The sequence below is a fragment of the Manis javanica genome, chromosome 17 (assembly GCF_040802235.1).
Source record: "Manis javanica isolate MJ-LG chromosome 17, MJ_LKY, whole genome shotgun sequence".
NCBI classification, from domain to species: Eukaryota; Metazoa; Chordata; class Mammalia; order Pholidota; family Manidae; genus Manis; species Manis javanica.
In genome coordinates, this window is record NC_133172.1 from 39,888,965 (window position 1) to 39,913,686 (window position 24,722).

At 36.9% G+C, this 24,722-nt stretch overlaps 1 protein-coding gene across 8 annotated transcripts in view; it reads right to left on the reverse strand.

Annotated features, from left to right (window-relative positions):
• The window catches only part of CNOT1 (CCR4-NOT transcription complex subunit 1), a 148,822-nt gene that overhangs the window by 105,343 nt on the left and 18,757 nt on the right, over positions 1 to 24,722 (reverse strand). For all 8 annotated transcript variants that reach the window (XM_073225564.1, XM_073225567.1, XM_073225562.1 and 5 more), the window contains exon 2: positions 13,301 to 13,576. In XM_073225564.1, coding sequence (XP_073081665.1) covers positions 13,301 to 13,402 — 102 coding nt within the window. In that variant the 5' untranslated portion in view covers positions 13,403 to 13,576. The remainder of the gene's footprint in view (positions 1 to 13,300; positions 13,577 to 24,722) is intronic.

Sequence of the window (24,722 nt, forward strand, 5' to 3'; positions counted from 1 at the left end):
GAAATTAACCCAAACATATATGGTCAATTAATATTTGATAAAGGAGCCATGGACATACAATGGCAAAATGACAGTCTCTTCAACAGATGGTGCTGGCAAAACTGGACAGCTACATGTAGGAGAATGAAACTGGACCATTGTCTAACCCCATATACAAAGGTAAACTCAAAATGGATCAAAGACCTGAATGTAAGTCACGAAACCATTAAACTCTTGGAAAAAAACATAGGCAAAAACCTCTTAGACATAAACATGAGTGATCTCTTCTTGAACATATCTCCCCGGGCAAGGAAAACAACAGCAAAAATGAGCAAGTGGGACTACATTAAGCTGAAAAGCTTCTGTACAGCGAAAGACACCATCAATAGAACAAAAAGGAACCCTACAGTATGGGAGAATATATTTGAAAATGACAGATCTGATAAAGGCTTGACGTCCAGAATATATAAAGAGCTCACACGCCTCAACAAACAAAAAACAAATAACCCAATTAAAAAATGGGCAGAGGAACTGAACAGACAGTTCTCCAAAAAAGAAATACAGATGCCCAAGAGACACATGAAAAGATGCTCCACATCGCTAATTATCAGAGAAATGCAAATTAAAACTACAATGAGGTATCACCTCACACCAGTAAGGATAGCTGCCATCCAAAAGACAAACAACAACAAATGTTGGCGAGGCTGTGGAGAAAGGGGAACCCTCCTACACTGCTGGTGGGAATGTAAATTAGTTCAACCATTGTGGAAAGCAGTATGGAGGTGCATCAAAATGCTCAAAACAGACCTACCATTTGACCCAGGAATTCCACTCCTAGGAATTTACCCTAAGAACGCAGCAATCAAGTTTGAGAAAGACAGATGCACTCCTATGTTTATCGCAGCACTATTTACAATAGCCAAGAATTGGAAGCAACCTAAATGTCCATCTGTAGATGAATGGATAAAGAAGATGTGGTACATATACACAATGGAATACTACTCAGCCATAAGAAGTGGAAAAATCCATCCATTTGCAGCAACATGGATGGAGCTGGAGAGTATTATGCTCAGTGAAATAAGCCAAGCGGAGAAAGAGAAATACCAAATGATTTCACTCATCTGAGAAGTATAGGAACAAAGGAAAAACTGAAGGAACAAAACAGCAGCAGAATTACAGAACCCAAAAATGGACTAACAGGTACCAAAGGGAAAGGAACTGGGGAGGATGGGTGGGCAGGGAGGGATAAGGGGGGGGAAGAAGAAGGGGGGTATTAAGATTAGCATGCATGGGGGGGAGGGAGAAAGGGGAGGGTGGGCTGCACAACACAGAGAGGACAAGTAGTGACTCTACAACATTTTGCTAAGCTGATGGACAGTAACCGTAATGTGGTTGTTAGGGGGGACCTGATATAGGGGAGAGCATAGTAAACATAGTATTCTTCAGGTAAGTGTAGATTAAAAATTAAAAAAAAAAAAGAAAGAAAGAAAGAAAGAAAAGGGGGATTACTCCTTAACAGGATAAAACTATTGGTAAATCAAAGATCAACGCATGCTTTAAATATCCTTAATGTTGATCACTTAAAGGGTGTCAGATGATCAGCTATGGAGGTACTCTTTTCTGATAATATTCCTTTCTCTTAATTAAAAAAAAAAAAAAAAAGCAGTTACTGTGTGCTGACCTCCAATGAGTTCTGCACAGTGGTATAGAGGGCATGTCAAAGTGTGGGCAAAGGGTCTGTTTGTTTCTACGCAGAAGATCAAGGCCTAGCCTGGATACCCAGAAAATGAACTAAGATACGATATGAGGAGGAGCTTCCGGCATCAGCACTCTCTGGAGGACTCGTGCCGGGGGATGATCATCAAAAAGCCTCCACAGGGATCCGGACGATGCTGCGGTTGTGGCTGCATCCAGCCCACCATCTCCTGGACTTGCCATAAGAAGGAGGAGGGAGATGTCTAGGCTGGCATGTGCATACAGTGAGACAACGAATTTGACTGGATCTGTACTGTTGGAACTCAACCAGGAGTTGGGAGGGGTGCAAGTTGTAGCACCCCAAAATCTCATGACTATAGACTATCTATGGTTAAAAGAACATATGGGATGTGAACAGATCCCAGAAATGGGCTGCTTTAATTTGTCTGATGGTTCAAGTACAGTTGGAAAATATCCATCATATCATAGATAAATTTTCACAAATGCCTAGGGTGCCTAAATGGTTTTCTTGGCTTCACTGGAGATGGCTGGTAATTATAGATTTGCTTTGTTTATGTCACCGTATTCCTATTATGTCAATATGTGTGTGCAAATTAGTTAGTAGTTTAAAACCTATACATACTTAAGATACTATACAAGAAGATATGTCAAAGAAATAATCAATCCTCCCAAGTTTCCTTCATATGCTACATCTATAGCTTTTCTTCTTCCTTCCTAATTACAAACTTTAAATAGAATTCGTGCCTCATATCGAATTTACCGAGTATCATAATTCCTCCAGGTGGTAAAGATACCTCGAGACAAGTGCTGGGCATAGAAGCCACAGGGCATAAATCTGCAAAGAAGTAAAAAGCTAACCTTTGCAAACAATATGGCTTCTCTCTCACTTACCAACTTTACATTTCCCTGTATGGCCCCGGAAGATGACTGGTTAGCCAGAGACGGGTAAGATTCCTCAAGGGAGGAACAACCTAAGACAGGCACAGTCGCAGGGGGGCCATCAGGTGAGAATTTGGGGATCAACAGAGGTGAGGCTCAGAACCTCACCCCCCCTGCTTTGAGAGAAATCTTCTGCATCCGTGGATGTCTTGCTGCCCTTGTCTAGCCTGGATTAATACTTAGTCCATAGGCACACACCTGATCATCTGATCATCTACATTTGCCTTCTTACAGCACTAAACTATGTTTTCTACCTTTATCTTGCATCTACCTACCACTTCAGCATTTTATTAAAAATAAAAATAATAATAATAATAGGAGAAATGTGGGATCAACATATAAATCAAGTACAAAAATCAAATGAATATTCATATTTGACCTGATGGTTTATAGGTCATATTGCATGATCAAAACCGAAAGTTTCTGTGATGACTGCCCTTGTACTGTTCACCATGTAAGAATTTATTCACTCTGTAAGAATTCGTTCACCATGTAAGAACTTGTTCGTTATGCTTCAGAAGATTGGAGACTGACGAGAATTAGGCTTGAGATGGATTAATGATTGTACATTGAGCATTGACCCCCCTATACTGAATTTTATTGTTGTTAACAACCATTTGATCAATAAATATGAGAGATGCCCTCTCAAAAAAAAAAAAAAAAAAAAAAAAAAAAATTTAAAATAGGCAACAATTAGATTTTTTATGTACTCATCACTTATTTTGTCAATTAGAGGTAAGTTTTCTAAAGGCATCTAGTCATGAAATACTTGGTACAGCACTACTGGTTATAGCTGAAGGTAGACTAGTGAAAACAGAGTGCCTGCTCTAAAATGAAGAAGATACAAGGGGGAGGGGATAAAAGGACAAAATAATTTGTTATCACAGTAGAAGTTGATCATGGGGACTGTTGAACCACTGTGATGTACATTTGAAACCAACATATGATTGCATATGAATACTTTAATAAAAAAATTTAAAAAGTTAAAAAAAAAAAAAAAAAAAAAAAAAAAAAGAAACACAAAAGAGCACACACAAAAAAAACACCTAACATACAAAGAATGGAGGAAGAGGAATAAGAAGGGAGAGAAATAAAGAATCGTCAGACTGTGTTTATAATAGCTCAATAAGCGAGTTAAATTAGACAGTAAGATAGTAAAGAAGCTAACCTGGAACCTTTGGTAACCACGAACCTAAAGCCTGCAATGGCAATAAGTACATATCTATCAATAATCACCCTAAATGTAAATGGACTGAAGGCACCAGTCAAAAGACACTGAGTCACTGAATGGATAAAAAAGCAAGACCCATCTATATGCTGCTTACAGGAGATTCACCTCAAACCCAAAGACATGCACAGACTAAAAGTCAAGGGAGGGAAAAAGATATTTCATGCAAACAACAAGGAGAAAAAAGCAGGGGTTGCAGTACTAATATCAGACAAAATAGACTTCAAAACAAAGAAAGTCACAAGAGATAAAGAAGGACATTATATAATGACAAAGGGGTCAATCCAACAAGAGGATATAACCATTATAAACATATATGCACCCAATACAGGAACACCAATATATGTGAAACAAATATTAACAGAATTAAAGGAGGAAATAGGATACTTCAACACACCACTCACTCCAAAGGACAGATCCACCAGACAGAAAATAAGTAAGGACACAGAAGCACTGAACAACACACTAGAACAGATGGACCTAACAGACATCTATAGAACTCTACACCAAAAAGCAACAGGATACACATTCTTCTCAAGTGCACATGGAACATTCTCCAAAATAGGCCACATACCAGGCCACAAAAAGATCCTCGTAAATACAAAAAGACTGAAATTCTAACAACCAACCAACTTTTCAGACCATAAAGCTATTAAACCAGAAATAAATTTTCCCAGAAAGCAAAAAAGGCTCACAAACACATGGAGGCTTAACACCATGCTCCTAAGTAATCAATGGATCAACAACCACATCAAAATAGAGATCAAGCAATATATGGAAACAAATGACAACAACACAAAGCCCCAACTTCTGTGGGACGTAGCAAAAGCAGTTTTAAGAGGAATGTATATAGCAATCCAGGCATATTTAAACAAGGAAGAACAATCCCAAATGAATAGTCTAAAGACACAATTATCGAAATTGGAAAAAGAAGAATAAATGAGGCCTAAAGTCAGCAGAAGGAGGGACATAAAAATAAAATTGAGAAGAACAAAACAATAGAAAGAAATCAATGAAACCAAGAGCTGGTTCTTTGAGAAAATAAACAAAATAGATAAGCCCCTAGCCAGACTTATAAAAAGAAAAAGATAATCTACACACATCAACAGAATCAGAAATGAGAAAGGAAAAATCATGACGGACACCACAGAACTACAAAGAATTATTAGAGAATACTACAAAAAACTATATGCTAACAAGCTGGAAAACCTAGAATAAATGGACAACTTTCTAGAAAAATACAACCTTCCAAGACTGACCAAGGAAGAAACAGAAAATCTAAACAGACCAATTACCAGCAAAGAAACTGAATCGGTAATCAAAAATTACCCAAGAGCAAAACTCTCGGGCCAGATGGATTTACTGCAGAGTTTTATCAGACATACAGAGAAGACATAATACCCATTCTCCTTAAAGTTTTCCAAAAAACAGAAGAGGGAATACTTCCAGACTCATTCTATGAAGCCAGCATCACCCTAATACCAAAACCAGGCAAAGACCCCACCAAAATAGAAAATTAGAGACCAATATCCCGGATGAACATAGATGCAAAAATACTCAACAAAATATTAACAAACTGAATTCAAAAGTATATCAAGAGAATCATACACCATGATCAAGTGCGATTCATCTCTGGGATGCAAGGATGGTATAACATTCGAAAATCCATCAACATCATCCACCATATAAACAAAAAGAAGGACAAAAATCGTATGATCATCTCCATAGACGCTGAAAAAGCATTCAACAAAATTCAACATCCATTCATGATAAAAACTCTCAACAAAATGGGTATAGAGGGCAAGTACCTCAACATAATAAAGGCTATATATGAAAAAAACCCACAGCCAACATCATAGTGAACAGCGAGAAGCTGAAAGCATTTCCTCTAAGATCAGGAAAAAGACAGGGATGCCCACTCTCCCCACTGTTATTCAACATAGTACTGGAGGTCCTAGCCAGGGCAATTAGACAAAACAAAGAAATACAAGGAATCCAGATCTGTAAAGAAGTCAAATTGTCACTATTTGCAGATGACAAGATATTGTACATAAAAAAACCCTAAAGACTCCACTCCAAAACTACTAGAACTGATATCGGAATACAGCAAAGTTGCAGGATACAAAGCAATAAAGTACTTTTTAATTAAGGTATGTACATTGTATTTTTTAGACTTAATGCTGCTGCCCACTTATTAGACTATAGAATGGTGTAAACATAACTTTTATATGCACTGAGAAACCAAAATGACTCATTATTGTGATATTCACTGTAGTGCAGTGGTCTGGAATCAAACCCACAAATCTCTAAGGTATGCCTGTATCCTAAGGGTTCTCTGTAGTGTGCAATAAAGCAAATCACTGCGCAAACTGGAGTTTTCTGCATGGGAAGAAAAGACAGATAGATATTCTACCATGACTTGAATTGAAGTAAAACCCCTCTGAACTCAGGGGTGTTATTTTCTCTTTAGCTTTATCCAGGGAAAGGCTTAATAATGGCCAACTGAGTATCAGTAAATAATACAAGTACTGAAACAACTTTATAGGCCCTAAACGGAGCTGCTCCTGTGCAGGGTTCCACATCAGGAAACTGAAACATAAGGAAAATTTTGAGTCCCTCTAAATGCTCTGTAAACTTAAAGTTCCTGCAAAATAACTAAAAACACAATATATGCAGTCAGCCAATCCCCAAACACTAAGCCAATTCTGGGACCAATAAGGTTAACTGTGTGGCTCCAGCCAAATCAGTTCTTTACTCTTAATTTTATAAAAGCTTCTTGCCTTCCCCCCAATTCTGCAGTTCTCCAAGAAGAGACTGTCTGCTTCATGAAGTGTTAAAGTCTGTCTTCATCACCTGAATTGTTTTCTTTAATCATTTTTTAACATGAGAGGCTTATCTCAAGAATACCATTTCCCACTAAAATAAAACCAAGACCTCTTGGAGAAAATGCTAATTGCAGGTCTAAAGCAAGAAACATAAAAGATGAGTATGAAGTATTTTAGTTCCTAAGGTTTCTAGAAGGGCATCAAAGGCTACAATAACTGTAAGGCCAATAGGAGACAGGAGCCAACATGAGTTTTCAATGGCAAAAGAGAAAGCATGAATATCAGTACTTTTAATAAATCCAAACACATCAAATATGTTAGAAATATGTTTAAGAATATTAAAACATTCATTGGTCATGTTTGGAAGATGCTAGGAAACAAGTCATTTAAAAAAGTTATAAAGAGTGAATCAAGTATTTCTTACCCTTCCTATATAAAGTGTACCTCAGGTAATTGTTAAGAGCAAGTTTCCCTTTATAAAAGTATTTCAAGAATACCTATATATCACCATCTTACAATCCTTAACAAACTGATGAATTAATGACCAAAGCCTGCTAAAAATCACAAAAATAGAGATAACCTGACATTTCAAACCCTCTCATGAAACTACACACCACCACTAAAACTGTCCTAACAGAGGGAAAACCTGATTTTCCACATTCAACTGCCAATTTACAAGAAATACAAGAGACAGAGGAACATGTTCACCATCACCCAGGGATGTAATCAGCAAATTCCAGAGAGTGGGTAGCTATAAGACAATCAGATATCTTTAACAAAGCTAAAACTACAGGGGGAGAAATGGAGGGGGGAAAAAAATGTAGATTTGTTTTTAAAAGACAATAAGAATCAATACAAGAAAAACAGATTTTATTGGATCCTGATTCAAACCAAGTGTCTTAAAATGTTTTATATGAGGCAAACAGTTAATACAAATGTTAACTAGAATTGTGAGGTTTAGGATTTATTGTGCTTTTTTTTTAAAGATGTGATTATGGTACAACAGTTTGGTTTATGTTAATATTTAAATAGATGAAATTATGTCTGAAATCCATTTTAAAACAATTTGGTGGAATGGGTTAGATGAAACAAGATTGTTCACGAAAAAATGAGGCTAGATATTAGATCTGTGAGATTATATACTACTACTCTACTCATGTATGCTTGAAATTATTAACATTATTAATAAATTATTTAAATTAATAATTATGTAACAAAATTATCCCATAAATTTTATTAAACATTTCAATTTATATTTTATTATAAAAATGAAATTTAAACTTCAGATTTTAATTTCATTTATAGAAACTATACTACCTCAAATATATAAAATGTTTTATCACAATGCTTTAAACAAAAAAAGCTCAAAAAGTGTTAACAGTTGAAAACTGGAGTCTATCAAAATAGTGTATTTATATTTTACTTATGTAATTTCTTTCATAATGACGACAGTATTTAAAGGAAAAAACAATTAAAAATGACACTTTAAAGAACATAAAATCCTGACTGATAGGCAAATTAAATTCTTACCCTGCTTTTTATCTATAAAATAATACTAGCTAGCTCACATGTTTAGTGAATACACATACACAATAAATCCAATAGTCCTTCCCACTTGTCACTAGGAGAAATAGAAATAACAAAGGGAGCACAATCCCACCAAGCTGTTAATTCTGATCAGACTAAGCCATAACACTACAATACATTAGGCATCCAAGAATTGCAGTAAACTCTTACCTAATCACTAAAGCAAATCAAAATCAAGACAGAGCCAAGAACTACAACATGTGTTCCCACCTCAGTTATAAATTCCTAATCATTCTAAAAGAAACAGAAGAGAGGAGGGCTGTCTACAAAGGTACTGTTGAAGGCAAAATTTACTTGTCTAAAGAAAATCTGTAGACACTGTGAAACCTCAGCCATTATGCAAAACCAAGCATTCTAACATTTACCTTCAAAATTAATTACTAAGTGACTTTACTTCTTTCATTCCAATTACATTTGAAACACTTAACTAAATGTTACATGTAAGACACATAAACTACAGGAATAGTCCCACACCTCAAGGTCCTGTGAGAAGATGATCAAACCAATTATAACACAGGCATACCTTGAGAATATTGCAGGTTTAGTTCCAAACCACAATAAAGCAAATCAAATGAATTTTTTTGTTCCTAGTGCATATATACTGTTTATACTATACTGTAGTCTATTAAATGTGCAAAAGCATAATGTCTAAAAACAATGTGCAGGAAAGCAATATGGAGGTTCCCCAAAAAACTAAAAACAGAAATACATTTGACCTGGGAAATCCACTCCTAGGAATTCACCCAAAAAACGTACTTTCTCAGATTCAAAAACACATATGCACCGCTATGTTTCTTGCAGCATTATTTACAATAGCCAAAATATGGAAGCAACATTAAGTGTCCATCAGTAGATGAATGGATAAAGAAGATGTGGTACATATACACAATGGAGTATGATTCAGCCATGAAAGGAAAAGAAATCCTCCTGTTCCAACAGCGTGGATGGATTGAGAGAATGTTATGCTCAGTGAAATATGCCAGGCAGAAAGACAAGTACCAAATGATTTCCCTCATTTGCGGAGTATAACAATGAAGCAAAACTGAAGGAACAAAACAGCAACAGACTCATGGACCCCAAGAAGCGACTAGTTGTTACCAAAGCATAGGGGTGGGGGAGGGCGGGTGGGGAGGGAGGGAGAAGGGGATTCAGGGGTATTATGATTGGCACACATGGTATGGGAGGGATCATGGGGAAGACAGTGTAGCACAGAGAAGGCAAATAGGGACTCTGTGACATCTTACTATATATACTGTTGGGCAGTGACTGCAGGATATATGGGGGACATGATAACATGGGTGACTGTAGTAATCACATTGCTTTTTCATGTGAAACCTTCATAAGAGTGTATATCAATAATACCTTAAAAAAAGGCCTTTCATTAGTTCCTATTCTAGATATTTCTATAGCAATTGACAGTTCAGAGCATTTCTAAAAATATTCACTTCCCTTGATTTCTGTAATATATTGTGTAACTGGTTTCTCCTTATATTTTATTAACTATTTCATCCCTATCTCCTTCATTGACTCCCCTTATTCTGTTAGACTTTATTTTAAAAAAAACACACAATGTGTATACACCTTTATTATAAAATACTTTATTGCTAAAAAAGAATGCCAACTCTCTGAGCTTTCAGCTGATGAAATCACTGATCACAACAAATATGATGACAATGAACAAGTTCGAAATATTGCAAGAATTACCAAAATGTGACACAAAGTGAGCAAATGGTGTTGGAAAAATGGTGGCAACAGTCTTGCTCAATGGTGCGACAAACCTTCAATTTGTAAAACTGAACAAAAAAAACACAGTATCTACAAAGCACAATAAAATGAGGTCTGCCTGTGCGCCATTAAGTTGGTCATATAATACAGAGCCTTGCTGGTGTAAAGATGGACAGTTCCACCGATTCCCCACTTCAAGGAAGTTCTAGTTGCCCTAGCACTCAGCTTCTTCACAGTTTATCTCATCTGCAGCTCTACTACTCAAGGACACGTGCCCTCCTGTGGAAGATTGGACCTCACACAACAGAGCAGGGATGTAACAGCCTGGCCCTTTGGGCCCACTGTAGGTCAACACTGATAACCTTTCCAGTACTTCCCTAAAGTTGGTCCAAGTTCTGTTGGGTTTCCCCAGCTCTTCTTCTGCCCAGTTCTGTTTCCAACCTCACCCTACAGGTGTTGAAATCTTATAAATAACCTGCCTTCCAAACTGTCTCATATCTGCTTTCAGAGAACAGCAATATAGGTCCAACTCAGGAATCTGAGCTTAAAATTAAGTGGGATAGAGGTAAACAAAAGATCTTAAAACAGCAAAAAGACTATAGAAGATGTTTCTGAGTAGGGCTGTCTGGGGCAGCCAAACTTAGGACTAGAAGACCTTCCAACCCCGTCTCTAATTTTCTTCTACTTCTTTGCCCTCCATAAATAGACTCAACACATAATATTGTACACTCAAACTCACATCTGTCATTTTCAGGCAGAGTACCAGTAGCTGAACCCTGGTGTAAAAAAGAACAGTAATTACCCACCTTGCATGAGTGCATCAAGAATGTAAAAACTGACATAAAATCTCACTAAAAATAATGCCTGTGAGATACCAGATGATGACAGAAACATTGTTTGGAAAGTGTTGCAGTAAGAAGCCACATACTTGTTGCTGCCGCTGTGGCTCAAAGGCCTATCACCTTCACAAGTCGATTTGTAGCATATGTGGCTGCCCTGACAAGCAGAAGAGAAAGTATAACTGAAGCACCAAGACAAAAAGATGAAATATCATAGGAACCAGCAGAATGAGACACATAAAAACTGTGTACCACAGATCTGGACATAGATTCCATGACAGAATAACACCTACACCCAAGAGGGCAGCTGTGGCAGCATTCAGTTCATCTTAAGGATTTCAATGACTAGTCCCACAGTACCTGTTGTGGTTTTAAAATACAATAATGCCTAGTACATTATAAATGCTTGAATAGTTGCTTTGGAGAATTGACCATACACACACGACTGAACTGAAAGAATGTCTAGCACTTTTCACTCAACAGTGTTACGACCAATCTATGTTGTTCCACACAATAGTTCCACTGCTTCCCAGTATACCTTGCTGAGGGAGAGTTGGGTTGTTTCTAGCTTGGGGCTATTGTGATATGCTCTCTGATGAACATATATGTGGATTTCTGCATAGTATACGAGTTGAAGTGGAACTGTAGGTGGTATGTTCAGTAAATCAAAGAGGAGCTCCTAAGATGTATCATTTTTCTTGATTTATTATGGTCCATAACAAGTATATATTCATTTTACAAACATTCATCTACATACTTCTGACTTGTGTACTGTTCTGAATATACATTTTAGTTCAATAAAAATTAAAAAAAGAAAGTGCACAGCAGGTGCTTAACTAACAGCTGCCTGAAATTGTTAAGTCACATTCTGACCAATACAGCTTTCAGAATTTATACTGAGGAATTAATCCAAATAAAGGAAAAAAGGGGGAAGTCTTCACTGGCAAGGCTGTATTGAATTTGGTTCTTAAAAGATAAGAATTCCAGGAATAGCATTTAGAACTGGACTTAAAGGGTCCTGAACCTCATGCTGAGGAAACCAGATTTGTTCTGGTGTTAAGACGACCACTGAACGTATTAGAACAATTCATCAAAGCAGCATCAAATGCAATAAACCCTGTAAAGACACATACCTACAGAGAAACAGTAGTAGGTGAAAAGAAAAAAACCAAATAGAGAGTAGATAATTCTATGAATTAAGCTTTTCCATTAGAAAGTAGAACAAAAGAGTTGCCCAAACTTGCATTTCTAGGAATCTATCCTACAAATATACTCATACATACATGCAAATAGCAGCACTGTCAATAGCAAGACAGAAACAAAAAAACTCATACAGTCTAAATGTCCATCAATAGTAAATTATGATACATTTATACAAGCTTGTCATGTATGGATAAAGAATAATTTCCAATGAGACTTGTAAACTTAAAAAAAAGTCAACATGCAAAATAGTATAATCATATGCCACCATATAGAAGGGATGGGAGATTCTTTCCTATTTCTATATGCTAAAAGCAGAAGACATTTAATAGAAGTGTTAAGATGAGGAAAAACTGGAACCCATATATACTGCTCATGTAAATGAAAAGTAATGCAGTGCTTTACAAAAGTCTCACAGTTACTCAGAAAATCAGAGTTACCATATAACCCAGTAATACCATTCTTCAGTATATACCAAAAATGGAAAACAACGTTCGCCCAAAAATTTATGAACATATGTTGATAGCTGCACTATTCATAATAGCCAAAAAATGTTAACAGACATAAATATCCAACTGAGGAATAAATAAAATGTGGAATATCCATACAAAAGGCTATTATTCATTATTACGAGGAACATCCTTAATACTACTAATTATGAAAATGAAGTACCGATACATGCACCAACGCAGAAGAACCCTGAAAACATCGTGTTAAGTAAAAGTCAGACACAAAAGGCCACACATGACATGATTCCACTTATATGAAATGTCCAAAAAAGCAAATCCAAAAAGCAGAATGTAGATTAGTGGTTGCCAAGGGCTGCAGGGAGGTAGAAATGGGCAGCAACTGCTAATGGATTCAGTGTTTCTTTTTGGGGTGATAAAAACATTCTGGAGTTAGACGGTGACATTTTAATTTAGTGAATCTATCAGGAACTACCAAATTTTGTATTTTGAAAGGCTGAGTTTTACAGTTTGTATAGTATATCTCAATTTTAAAATGTGGATTTAAAAATTGGGACTAAACCAGATCAGATATTTCATAATTTTTATAGGAAAAAAAAATCCATGAATCCAAAACAAAAAAATCGGGATAACAGTTCTTTTAAATGTCAGGCTGAAGAGAAATCACTCTAAATAGGGGAGCAAGGGGCAAAGTTAAGATACTTTTCAAGCAACATACCCACATAAGTTTTGAACTTTCTTTCCACTGCATACTTACTTCTTTAATGGTACTTGTTTTCTGGCTAGTTTACTTACATGCTGTATTTCCTGCTGGCTGGCTCGGTAGTTTTTCTTGGTTAAATTGTCCACCAGGTAGCTGATTTGAGACAAGGCCAGCGAGAGCGAGTCAAGATTCATTGCTGGTTGGGGCGGAAGCAGGCGGCCGAGCCCGGCGCAAAATCACCATTATTCCCCTTTAGTCACCTCAGAGGCAGGTTAATGCTTTCTTTGTAATTGGCCTATATCTAGTATCTGTATAGTATCTTCAGTTCTTCTTTACCAGGGACCTTACTGTGTTCTGAAACATGGCACCTGTTTAAAAATGAGAAATTTTTTGATTAGTTCATTTTTTATCAGGGACAGAAGGGTTAAAGGACCTTCATCTTTCCAGCTTAGTGCCTGAAACACCAAGGGACTAACTAAATTTTTTTAAGATGTCTCAACCACTATTGATAAAGATGCCAATTTTTTAAATTAAGTAGGGCCAGTATGAACAGAAAATATCACCCCACCCAAAAAAGTTGTACTTACCAAGACAGCCTATAATATTTGAGATTTCTATTTTGTTGATTTCAAAATAATTTGTAGCATACCCTTTAGAAGCAACAGGAAAAAGTGTATGACTAAAATTAGAGTTTGTGGAAAGACTCACCTGACGTTATCAGTCCTTCTTCCCACACTAACTACAACCTATTTACAAGATCCCATTTATTCACTTTATTCCTATGTACTGCTTCAGAATTACTTTGGTATTAAGTATTAAAGTTGTACCTTATTTAGGATGTATGTTTCAGGTATCTGAATGGCTAACTTAAAGGCAACTAAGGGCTTCAGAACCCAAATTCCTTATTGTAATGTTAAAACTTTTCACTAGAATTTAGAAAGGGAAGTCAAGGTAGTAATACAGCTAAAATGACAGGATGCTATCACTTTATTTCCAACCACCAAGTGAGTCAGAGGAACTATTCTGTATTACCAGCACCCACCCTCCAAAAAAAAAACAAACACGTTTTTTTTCCTTAAGAATTCACTAAGTGGTGCCTGTGTGACCCTTCTTCAATACCTAGTGCAACCGCAGAACCAAGCAGAAAACAGGGCCATCACTTTACTTAATGGGCAACCTTAACCCTATTTCAGAAGTAACAATGTTTTACCTCCCAACATTACAACATTCCAATTTCAATTTTCATCAGAGAAAATAATTTTTGCCTATTATGCAAGGAAACATGCAATGTGAGGAATTATCAACCTACAGAATCTGGGCAGATCTCACCTTTGAATGAAGTTTTATTCAACCAAGTGATTAAAACCCAAGATGGGAAAGGATTCATGAAACTGGTTTGGAACATCAACACTTAAATACAGATCAAACTCAGAAAGTAACACTGGGTTTGATGAGCTGTCCTGGAACTCTGTATTCCATGTCAGGAACTTTTCTTGTTCTTCTTCAGATACAAGGACTTTGGAATTCAGATGCTTTTTGAATATGGGTGTTTAAAAGGTCACCCAAAGAGTAGTAAGAGCAAATAAATTTGTAGCACACTGGGAAAAAAAAAAGAATTCACCAAGTATTGCTGCTGAAACACAACAATCTGAATACAAAGAGCTGAGCTTATCCATAGCTTCAAGTTCTGAAATCTCATAATTTCATCACAATCAGAACTTACCATATAAGGTAGGAGAAATTCACAAAGATTAAAGCCCCTTTGTAAAGACACTTAAAACTATCTTTAATAACAGTTTCTCAGCAATGTGGAAAAACTACATTGTTTTGTTTATACAAAGCATAGCTTCTACCTATGCTATACCTCCACATACTTGTTAAAAAAAACTAACGGAAGCTTGGGAATGTGCCACAATAGTTTTTGTTCGTTCTACAATAAAACATATCAGAAGTTAAAGATAAATTATGCTTTTGTCAATCCATTATAAGTAACTAAACTGGCCTGCTATAAATTCTCAAAGCACACTGTTTCCTTCATGCTATGCTGATAGCATGTTTTGTTTCAGAATAGAAGAAATCTAAATCTGAGGCCACACCATAAGGAACATACAGGCAAAGAGAAGACTTAACAGGCTCTTAACAACAGTATAACGGCATAACTTTTTCTGAAATTCAAATAAAAAGTGTTAATTGAACTACCCTTGAACCTATAATTCCGCTATTAAGACTGTATCCCTCCAGATATATTGCCTCAAGAACTCGAAACACATTTTCATTGAAATATTGTTTTATCATAGCAAAAAGACAAATAGTAAAATATAACTTAAAAAATATTATGACATATCAAAAAAGGCAAGTGTTACAAGAACAAAGTAAAAATGTCCAAGAAAGATGCTCATTAAGATGGGAAAAATTTCTCTTCGTTAAATAACTTAATAATGAATATTCAGAAATATGTGGCATTCCTATACACTAACAATGAACTAGCAGAGAGAAAAATCAGGAAAACAATTCAATTCACAGTTGCATCAAAAAGAATAAAATACCTAGGAATAAATCTAGCAAAGAAAGTGAAAGACCTATACTCTGAAAACTATAAGACATGCATGAGAGAAATTAAAGAAGATACCAATACATGGAAACACATCCCATGCTCATGGACAGGAAGAATCAACATTGTCAAAATGGCCATCGGCCTAAAGCAATCTACAGATTCAATGCAATTCCTATCAAAATACTAATAGTATTCCTCAATGAACTAGAGAAAATCATTCTAAAATTCATATGGAACCACAAAAGACCCCGAACAGCCAAAGCAATCATGAGAAGGAAGAATAAAACTGGGGGATTATGCTTCCCAACTTCAAGCTGTACTACAAACCACAGTAAACAAGACAATCTGGTACTGGCACAACACCAGACCTATAGACAAACAGAACAGACTAAAGAGCCCTGATATAAACCTAACCATATATAGCCAATTAATATATGATAAAGGAGCCATGAACATACAATGGGGAAATGACAGTCTTTTCAACAGCTGGTGTTGGCAAAACTGGACAGCTACATGCAAGAGAATGAAACTGCATTATTGTTTAACCACACACAGAAAAGTAAACTCAAAATGAATCAAAGACCTGAATGTAAGTCATGAAACCATAAAACTTTTAGAAGACAACATAGGCAAAAATCTCCTGAACATAAGCATGAGCAACTTCCTGACCTGAACGCATCTCCTCGAGCAAGGGAAAAAAAGCAAAAATGAACTCATGGGACCACACCAAACTAAAAAAGTTTCTGTACGGCAAAGGACACCATCAACAGAACAAAAAGGCATCCTACAGTATGGGAAAATATATTTGTAAATGACATATCCAACAGGGGTTAACATCCAAAATATATAAAGAACTTACATGCCTCAACACCCAAAAAGCTAATAACCCGATTAACAAATGGGCAGAGGATATGAAGAGACAGTTCTCCAAAGAAGAAATTCAGATGTCCAACAGACACATGAAAAGATGCTCCACATCACTAATCATCAGGGAAATACAAATTAAAACCACAATGAGATATTACATCACACCAGTAAGGATGTCAGCATCAAAAAAAATAAGAACAAATGTTGGCAAGGACACAGAAAAAGGGGAACCCTCCTACACTGCTGGTGGGAATGTAAGCTAGTTCAAACATTGTGGAAAGCAATATGGAGGGTTTCTCATAAAACTAAAAATAGAAATACCATTTAACCTGGGAATCCCACTCCTTGGAATTTACCCAAAGAACATGATTTCTCAGATTCAAAAAGACATACGCACCCCTATGTTTATTGCAGCACTTTTTACAATAGCCAAGATATGGAAGCAGCCTAAGTGTCCATCAGTAGATGAATGGATAAAGAAAAGGTGGTACATATTCACAATGGAATACTATTCAGCCATAAGAAACAAACAAATCCTACCATTTGCAACAACCTGGATGGAGCTGGAGGATAATATGCTCAGTGAAATAAGCCAGGTGGAGAAAGACAAGTGCCAAATGATTTCCCTCATTTGTGTAGTATAACAAGGAAGCAAAATTAAAGGAACAAAAATAGCAGCCAGCTCAGAGACTCCAAGAAGGAACTACTAGTTACCAAAGGGGAGGGTTGTGGGGAGGCAGGTGGGGAGGGAGGGAGAAGGGGATGGAGGAGTATTATGTTTAGTACACATGGTGTGGGGGATCACCGGGAAATCAGTGTAGCACAGAAAAAGCAAATAGTGGATCTGTGGCATCTTACTACACTGATGGACAGTGACTGCATTGGGGTATGGGTGGGTACTTGATAATATGGGTAAATGTAGTAACCACATTGTTTTTCCATGTGAAACCTTAGTAAGAGTGTGTATCAATGATACCTTAATAAAAAAAAAACCTTTGAAAGCCAATAAATGAATGAATGGATGAATGAATGAATGAATGAATGAATAAATAAATAAATAAATAAATAAATAAATAAAAACAAAGGGCTTCTGGGAAAAAAATGACTTAATAATAGATACCCTTGAGTTAGAATGTGAAGTGTTGAAGTTTTCCCTTTTCACCTACTTCAAAGTTGTTTTCCCTAAGTATACATTTCTTTTATATTCTACCTTATTTTCTAAACAAAAGTTTACAAAGAAAGGTGGAAAAGAAAGGAGAAATGGTAGCAAGTTTTAGGATAAGAAGAAGGATTTGAGATTTTGGTAAAATATCGGCCAACAAACCAATATAAAAAATGAATGTAGCAAAAAAGAGGAGGATTAAAGATGGTGGCGTCAGAGGTAAGACAGAGATCTCCTCCTAAAATCGCATGTAATTAGAAAATGTAATTTATACAACTAATCCTGAAAGAGCAACAGGAAAGAAGGCTGCACAAGACTGCATACACCTGGAGAAAAGGATACACCTCACACAATGGGGTAATATAACAGAGCCATGACCTGGTGAGATCCAAACCCTTCCCCCACCACAGCTCACTAGAAGGAAGAGAAACAGAGGGCGAAGGGAGTGAAGCACTGGGACTACTGAACACCTAGCCCTGGAGATCTGCCCCGGGAGCACGAATTTACATTGCATGGTGCTCTGGTGATTACTGGGTTTGGAAAGCTAAGACAGGTGGAATACCTAGAGAGACTGAGATTCCAGCTCTTCATGTAAGACAGGGATCCATATCCTGCTACTCTGGCCAGGCAGCCTGAGAGACTTTAACAGCAAGAGGACTGCTAAAGGAGCAAGGATTACACAGAGCTTACTCCTCAAGAGAAAGGACAGGTAGACAAAATTGTCTGGGCACACTCTGCCCAGCAGGTTGGGAACTTTCAGGAGCTTCAGGCGCTCCATCCCATCCCCTTGACTGGCTACGCAGCTCCAAGGCCCCCAACCATAATACGCAGCAGACTGCACCTTCCTCATGGCCAGCCTGCAACTAGCTCACAAACCAGCAAACTCTGCCCTGGCATCAGGCCAGCCAGAGGGAAGCCCCACCTACAGCAACTACAAACACAAAGAATAGAAGCTTACACCTGTGTGTTCCGACCACTGGTTACAGCAGTGGAGACAGGCATAGCAGCTGGGTAGCAAGAAACAGCTCTTTCCTGCATACAGGCACCAGCACAGCTCCCCTGTGACTGACGACTACACTCCAGGGACAAGGCAGCTCCAAAAGTAGACCTTCTGGGCACTAGAGGGAGCCACATACAAATATGAAACATCAAAGGAACCTGGTTCAAAGTAAAATATAACAAACACCAGAAAAAGAATCGAGTGAGAATGAACTAGTCAATCTTTCTGAAAGAGATTTCAAAATAAGTATCATAAACATGCTCGTGGAGATACAGAAAAATATTCAAGAACTCAGGAACGAATATAGGACAGAGATCCAATCACTGAGGAACACAGTGGAGGGTTTTAAAAGCCTACTGAATATAGTGGAGACTATAAGTGAAATAGAAATTAGAGAAGAGGAATACAAAGAGGCTGAGGCACAGAGAGAAAAAAGGATCTCTAGGAATGAAAGAATACTAGGAGAAGTGTGACCAATCCAAATGGAACAATATTCGTATTATAAGAGTACCAGAAGAAAGGGAGAGAAAAAGGAATAGAAAGTGCATTGAGGAGGTAATTGCTGAAAACTTCCAAAATCTGGAGATGATAGTATCTCAAGCCATGGAGGTGCACAGATCTCCAAACACAATGGACCCAAGGAAGACAACACCAAGACATATAATAACTAAAATGGCAAAGATCAAGGGTAAGGACAGACTATTAAAAGCAGCCAGGGAGAGAAGTAAGATCACGTACAAAGGAAAACTCATCAGGCTATCATCAGATTTCTCAACAGAAACCTTACAGGCCAGAAGGGAATGGCATGACATATTTAATGCAATGAAACAGAGAGGCCTTGAACCAAGAATACTATATCCAGCAACATTATCATGTAAATTTAAAGGAGGGACTAAACAATTTTCAGATAACCAAAAGCTGAGAGAATATACTTCCTACAAACTGTCTCTACAGTGTATTTTGGAGGGACTGCTATAGATGGAATTGTTTCTAGATTAAACAGCTGTCACCAGGGGTCACAAAACCACAGTAAAGTAAGTAAAACAATTAATTACTGAGCAGATGCAAAATTAAATCAATTACCCCCTAATTCAGTCAAGGTATAGACAAGCAGTACAGAATATCATATCTAATATATAAAGAATGGAGGGGAAAGAAAAAGGAGGAAAAAAAGAGAACCTTTAGATTGAAGACAGATCAACCAGACAGAAAATAAGTAAGGAAACAGAGGCATTGAACAACACATTACAACACATGGACCTAACAGATATCTACAGAACTCTCCACACAAAAACAACAGGATACACATTCTTCTCAAGTGCAAATGGAACATTTTCAAAAATAGATCATATACTAGGCCACAAAAAGAGCCTCAGTAAATTAAAAAAGAATGAAATTGTACCAATCAGCTTCACAGACCACAAGGTATGAAACTAGAAATAAATTACGCAAAAAAATCAAAAAAGTCCACAAACACAGGGAGGCTTCAAAACATGCTCCTAAATAACCAATGGATCAATGACCAAATAAAAAGAGAGATCAAGCAATATATGGAGACAAATGACAACAATAATTCAACACCGCAAAATCTGTGAGATGCAGCGAGGGCCATGTTAAGAGCAAACTACACTGCAATACAGGTCTACCTCAGGAAAGAACAATACCATATGAACAGCCTGAACTCACAATTAACAACACTAAGAAAAGAAGAACAAATAAGGCCCATTTGTTGTACAACAAAAAAGTCAGTAGAAGGAAGGACATAATAAAGATTAGAGCATAAATAAATAAAATTGAGAATAAAACAATAGAATCAATGAAAGTAAGAGCTGGTTCTTTGAGAAAATTAAAAAAAAAAAACAGGTAAACCCCAAGCCAGATTTATCAAGAAAAAAAGAGTCTACACACATAAACAGAATCAGAAATAAGAAAGGAAAAATCACTATGGTCAACACAGAAATACAAAGCATTATTAGAGAATACTATGAAAAACTGTATGCTAACAAACTGGAAAACCCAGAAGAAACGGACAACTTTCTAGAAAAATACAAGATTCCAAGGCTGACGCAGCAACAGAAAATCTAACAGACCAATTACCAGTAACGAAATTGAATTAGTAATCAAAAACTACCTAAGAATAAAATCCCTGGACCAGATGGCTTCACTGCTGAATTTTATCAAACATTTAGTGAAGACCTAATACCCATCTTACGTAAACTTTCCAAAAATTAGAAGAGGAAGGAATACTTCCAAACTCATTCTGAGGCCAGCATCACCCTAATACCAAAACCAGGCACACCACAAAAAAAGACAATTATAGACCAATATCCCTGATGAACATACTTGCAAAAATATTCAACAAAATATTAGCAAAGTGAATTTAAAAATACAGCAAAAGGATCATCCATCATGATGAAGCAAGATTTATTCCAGGGATACAAACATGGTACAAGCAGCATATCTATCAAAATAATTCACCACATCAAAAAAAAAAGAACGACAAAAACCACACAACCATCTCCAAAGATGCATAAAAAGCATTTGACAAAATTCAACATCCATTCACGATAAAAACTCTCAACAAAATGGGTAAAGACGGCAAGTAGCTCAACATAATAAAGGCCATATACACCAAACCCACAGCCAACATAACACTTAACAGCAAGAGGCTGAAAGCTTTTCCTTTAAGATAAGGAACAAGACAAGAATGCGCACTCTCTCCACTTGTATTCAACATAGTTCTGGAGTTCCTCGACACGACAATCAGACAACATAAAGAAATAAAAGGCATCCAGACTGGTAAAGAAGTTGAACTGTCCCTGTTTGCAGATGACATGATATGTAAAAAAACCCTAAAGAATCCACTCCAAAACTACTAGAAATAATATCTGAATAAAGCAAAGTTGCAGGATACAGAATTAATACACAGAAATCTGTTGCATTCCTATACACTAACGATGAACTATCAGAAAGAGAAATCAGGAGAACAATTACATTCACAACTGCATCAAAAAGAATAAAATACCTAGAAATACACCTAACAAGGAAGTAAGAGACCTATACCTAAAAACTACAAGACTCTCTAAAGAGAAATTAAAGAATATACCAATAAATGGACACACATCTGTGCTCATGGATAGGAAGAATTAATAGTCAAAATGGCCCTCTGCCTAAAGCAATCTACTGATTCACTGCGATCCCTATCAAAATACCAACAGCACTCTTAAAATGAACTAGAGCAAATAGTTGTAAATTCATATGGAACCACAAAGGACCCCGAATAGCCAAAGTAATCCTGAGAAGGACAAATAAAGCTGGGGGGATTATGCCCTCTGACTTCAAGCTCTACTACAAAGCCACAGTAATCAAGACAATTTGGTACTGGCAGAAGAACAGACCCATAGACTAACGGAACAGACTAGAGAGCCCTGATATACACTCAAGCATATATGATCAATTAATCTATGATAAAGGAGCCATGGATATACAATGGGGAAATGACAGCCTCTTCAACAGCTGGTGTTGGCAAAACTGGACAGCTACCTGCAAGACAATGAAACTGGATTGTTGTCTTAACCCACACACAAAACTCAAAATGGATCAAATACCTGAATGTAAGTCATGAAACCATAAAACTCTAAGAAGACAATATACACAAAAATCTCCCAAAAATAAACATGAGCAACTTTTTCCTGAACACATCTCCTCAGGCAAGGGAAACAAAACCAAAAATGAGCAAATGGGACAAGGTAAAAAGCTTCTGTACAGCGAAGGACTCCCATCAGCAGAACAAAAAGGCATCCTATAAGAACTCACAAGCAAGTAACCCAATTAAAAAGTGGGAGGAGGATATGAACAGACAATTCTCCAAGGAAGAAATTCAGGTGCCAACTGGCACATCAAAAGATGCTCTACATCACTAATTATCAGGGATATGCAAATAAATACCACAATGAGATATCACCTCACACCAGTAAGGACGGCCAGCATGAAAAAGACTAAGAACAACAAATGCTGGTGAGCATGCGGAGGAAGGAGAACCCTCCTACACTGCTGGTGGGAATGAAAGCTACTTCAAACATTGTAGAAAGCAAAATGGAGGGTTTCTCACAAAACTGAAAATAGAAATACTGCTTGACCTGGGAATCCCACTTCTCGGAATTTACCCAAAGAATACAAGGTCTCAGATTCAAAAAGACATATGTACTCCTGTGTTTATTGCAGCACTACTTACAATAGCCAAGATACGGAAGCAACCTAAATGTACATCAGTAGATGAATGGATAAAGATGTGGTACATATACACAATGGAAAACTATTCAGCCATAAGAAACAAACAAATCCTACCATTTGCAACAACATGGATGCAGCTGTAGTCTATTATGCTCAGTGAAACAGGCTAGGCTGAGAAAGTACCAAATGTTTTCCCTCAGTTGTGGAGTATAACAATGAACCATAACTGAAGGAACAAAACAGCAGCAGACTCACAATCTTCAAGAAGGAACTACCCATTATCAAAGGAAAGGGATGTGGGAGGGCAGGTGGGAAGGGAGGAAGAAGGGGATTGAGGGGTATAATGATTAGTACACATGGGGTGAAGTGGATCATGGGGAAGACAGTATAGCACAGAGCAGACAAGTAGTGACTCTGTGGCATATTACTGCACTGATGGACACTGACTGCAGTAGGGTATGTGGGGGGCCTCGATAATATGGGTGAATGTAGTAACCACATTGTTTTTCATATGAAACCTTCATAAGAGTGTATATCAGTAATACTTTCATAAGAAATACTGTATTTTAAAAAAAGGCATGAAACACACGGAAATATTCCTTGTTATATACAGCAACCACAACATATCATTTTCAATTTAATTGACTCTGTATTATACATTACCCAAACTGTTAAGACCCTTCCCATTAACCTTTAGTCTCTTAATGTATAATTTGCATCACAATGTATTTATAGGCCACATTTATTACAACACGTAAGTGCAAGCTATATACTGACTATTCAACAGTTCTTCACTAATATGTTTAGATGTTAAATTATTTTAAGATCACTAAATTTGAGGTACTAAGATATTCCTGAAGTGTAGGAAATTTGTGGTCTATTTGGGTATGCAGTGTCTATTGATGGTCTCCATATATACCCAAAATGCTGTTAAATTTGAATTTCCTATCAAGGCAAAATTTTAAAAATCAGTCGAAAATGGCTACCATTTCAACATGCCTCCTTATCTTCATTATTAGAAACATATATATGTATCCTATTTCCAAAATGACAGAGGATTTGTTATCATCATGCCACTGGAATTTCAACAGTGCCAAGAACAGCTGCAGCAAGCAATCCTGCAAAAAAATCCTAACTCCTACCAAAGAGTTACTCTACCAGATCCCCAGCACCATCCAGCATTTCTTAATTTCTCAGTACTTTTCCTAATATTTTATCAGTGCAAGGACCATCCACACACATGAAATGAAATCCCATGCAACATAGTTTTGTCATGAACATCCACTATACACCACAGATTGAAGGAAAAAAAAGATTAAAGGACAGCATGTAGAAATTCAACTTACATAAAATTATTTCACATTTTAACCTGAGGAAACTATACAGTATTACAAACTGTTTCTTGAACATCCAATCTAAATACCAGCCAAGCTACAGTTTAATTAAATCTGTTAAGTGTTGATACAAAAGAATTCACTATTACGCTGAGTAAAAATCTGTAGAACCCCGAATACCATGATCCCAACCCAAACACCTCTAACATGTGCACAGAAAATAAGGTTTCCATTATTAATGGTTATAGGGAGACTTTCACTTAAGAAAGAGTCCTTCCTGAAACCTATACACTTTCACACATTAACAACATATGCACAATACTATTCACAGGCAGCAGTACCTGTCATAGCAAAGGAAAGGCCT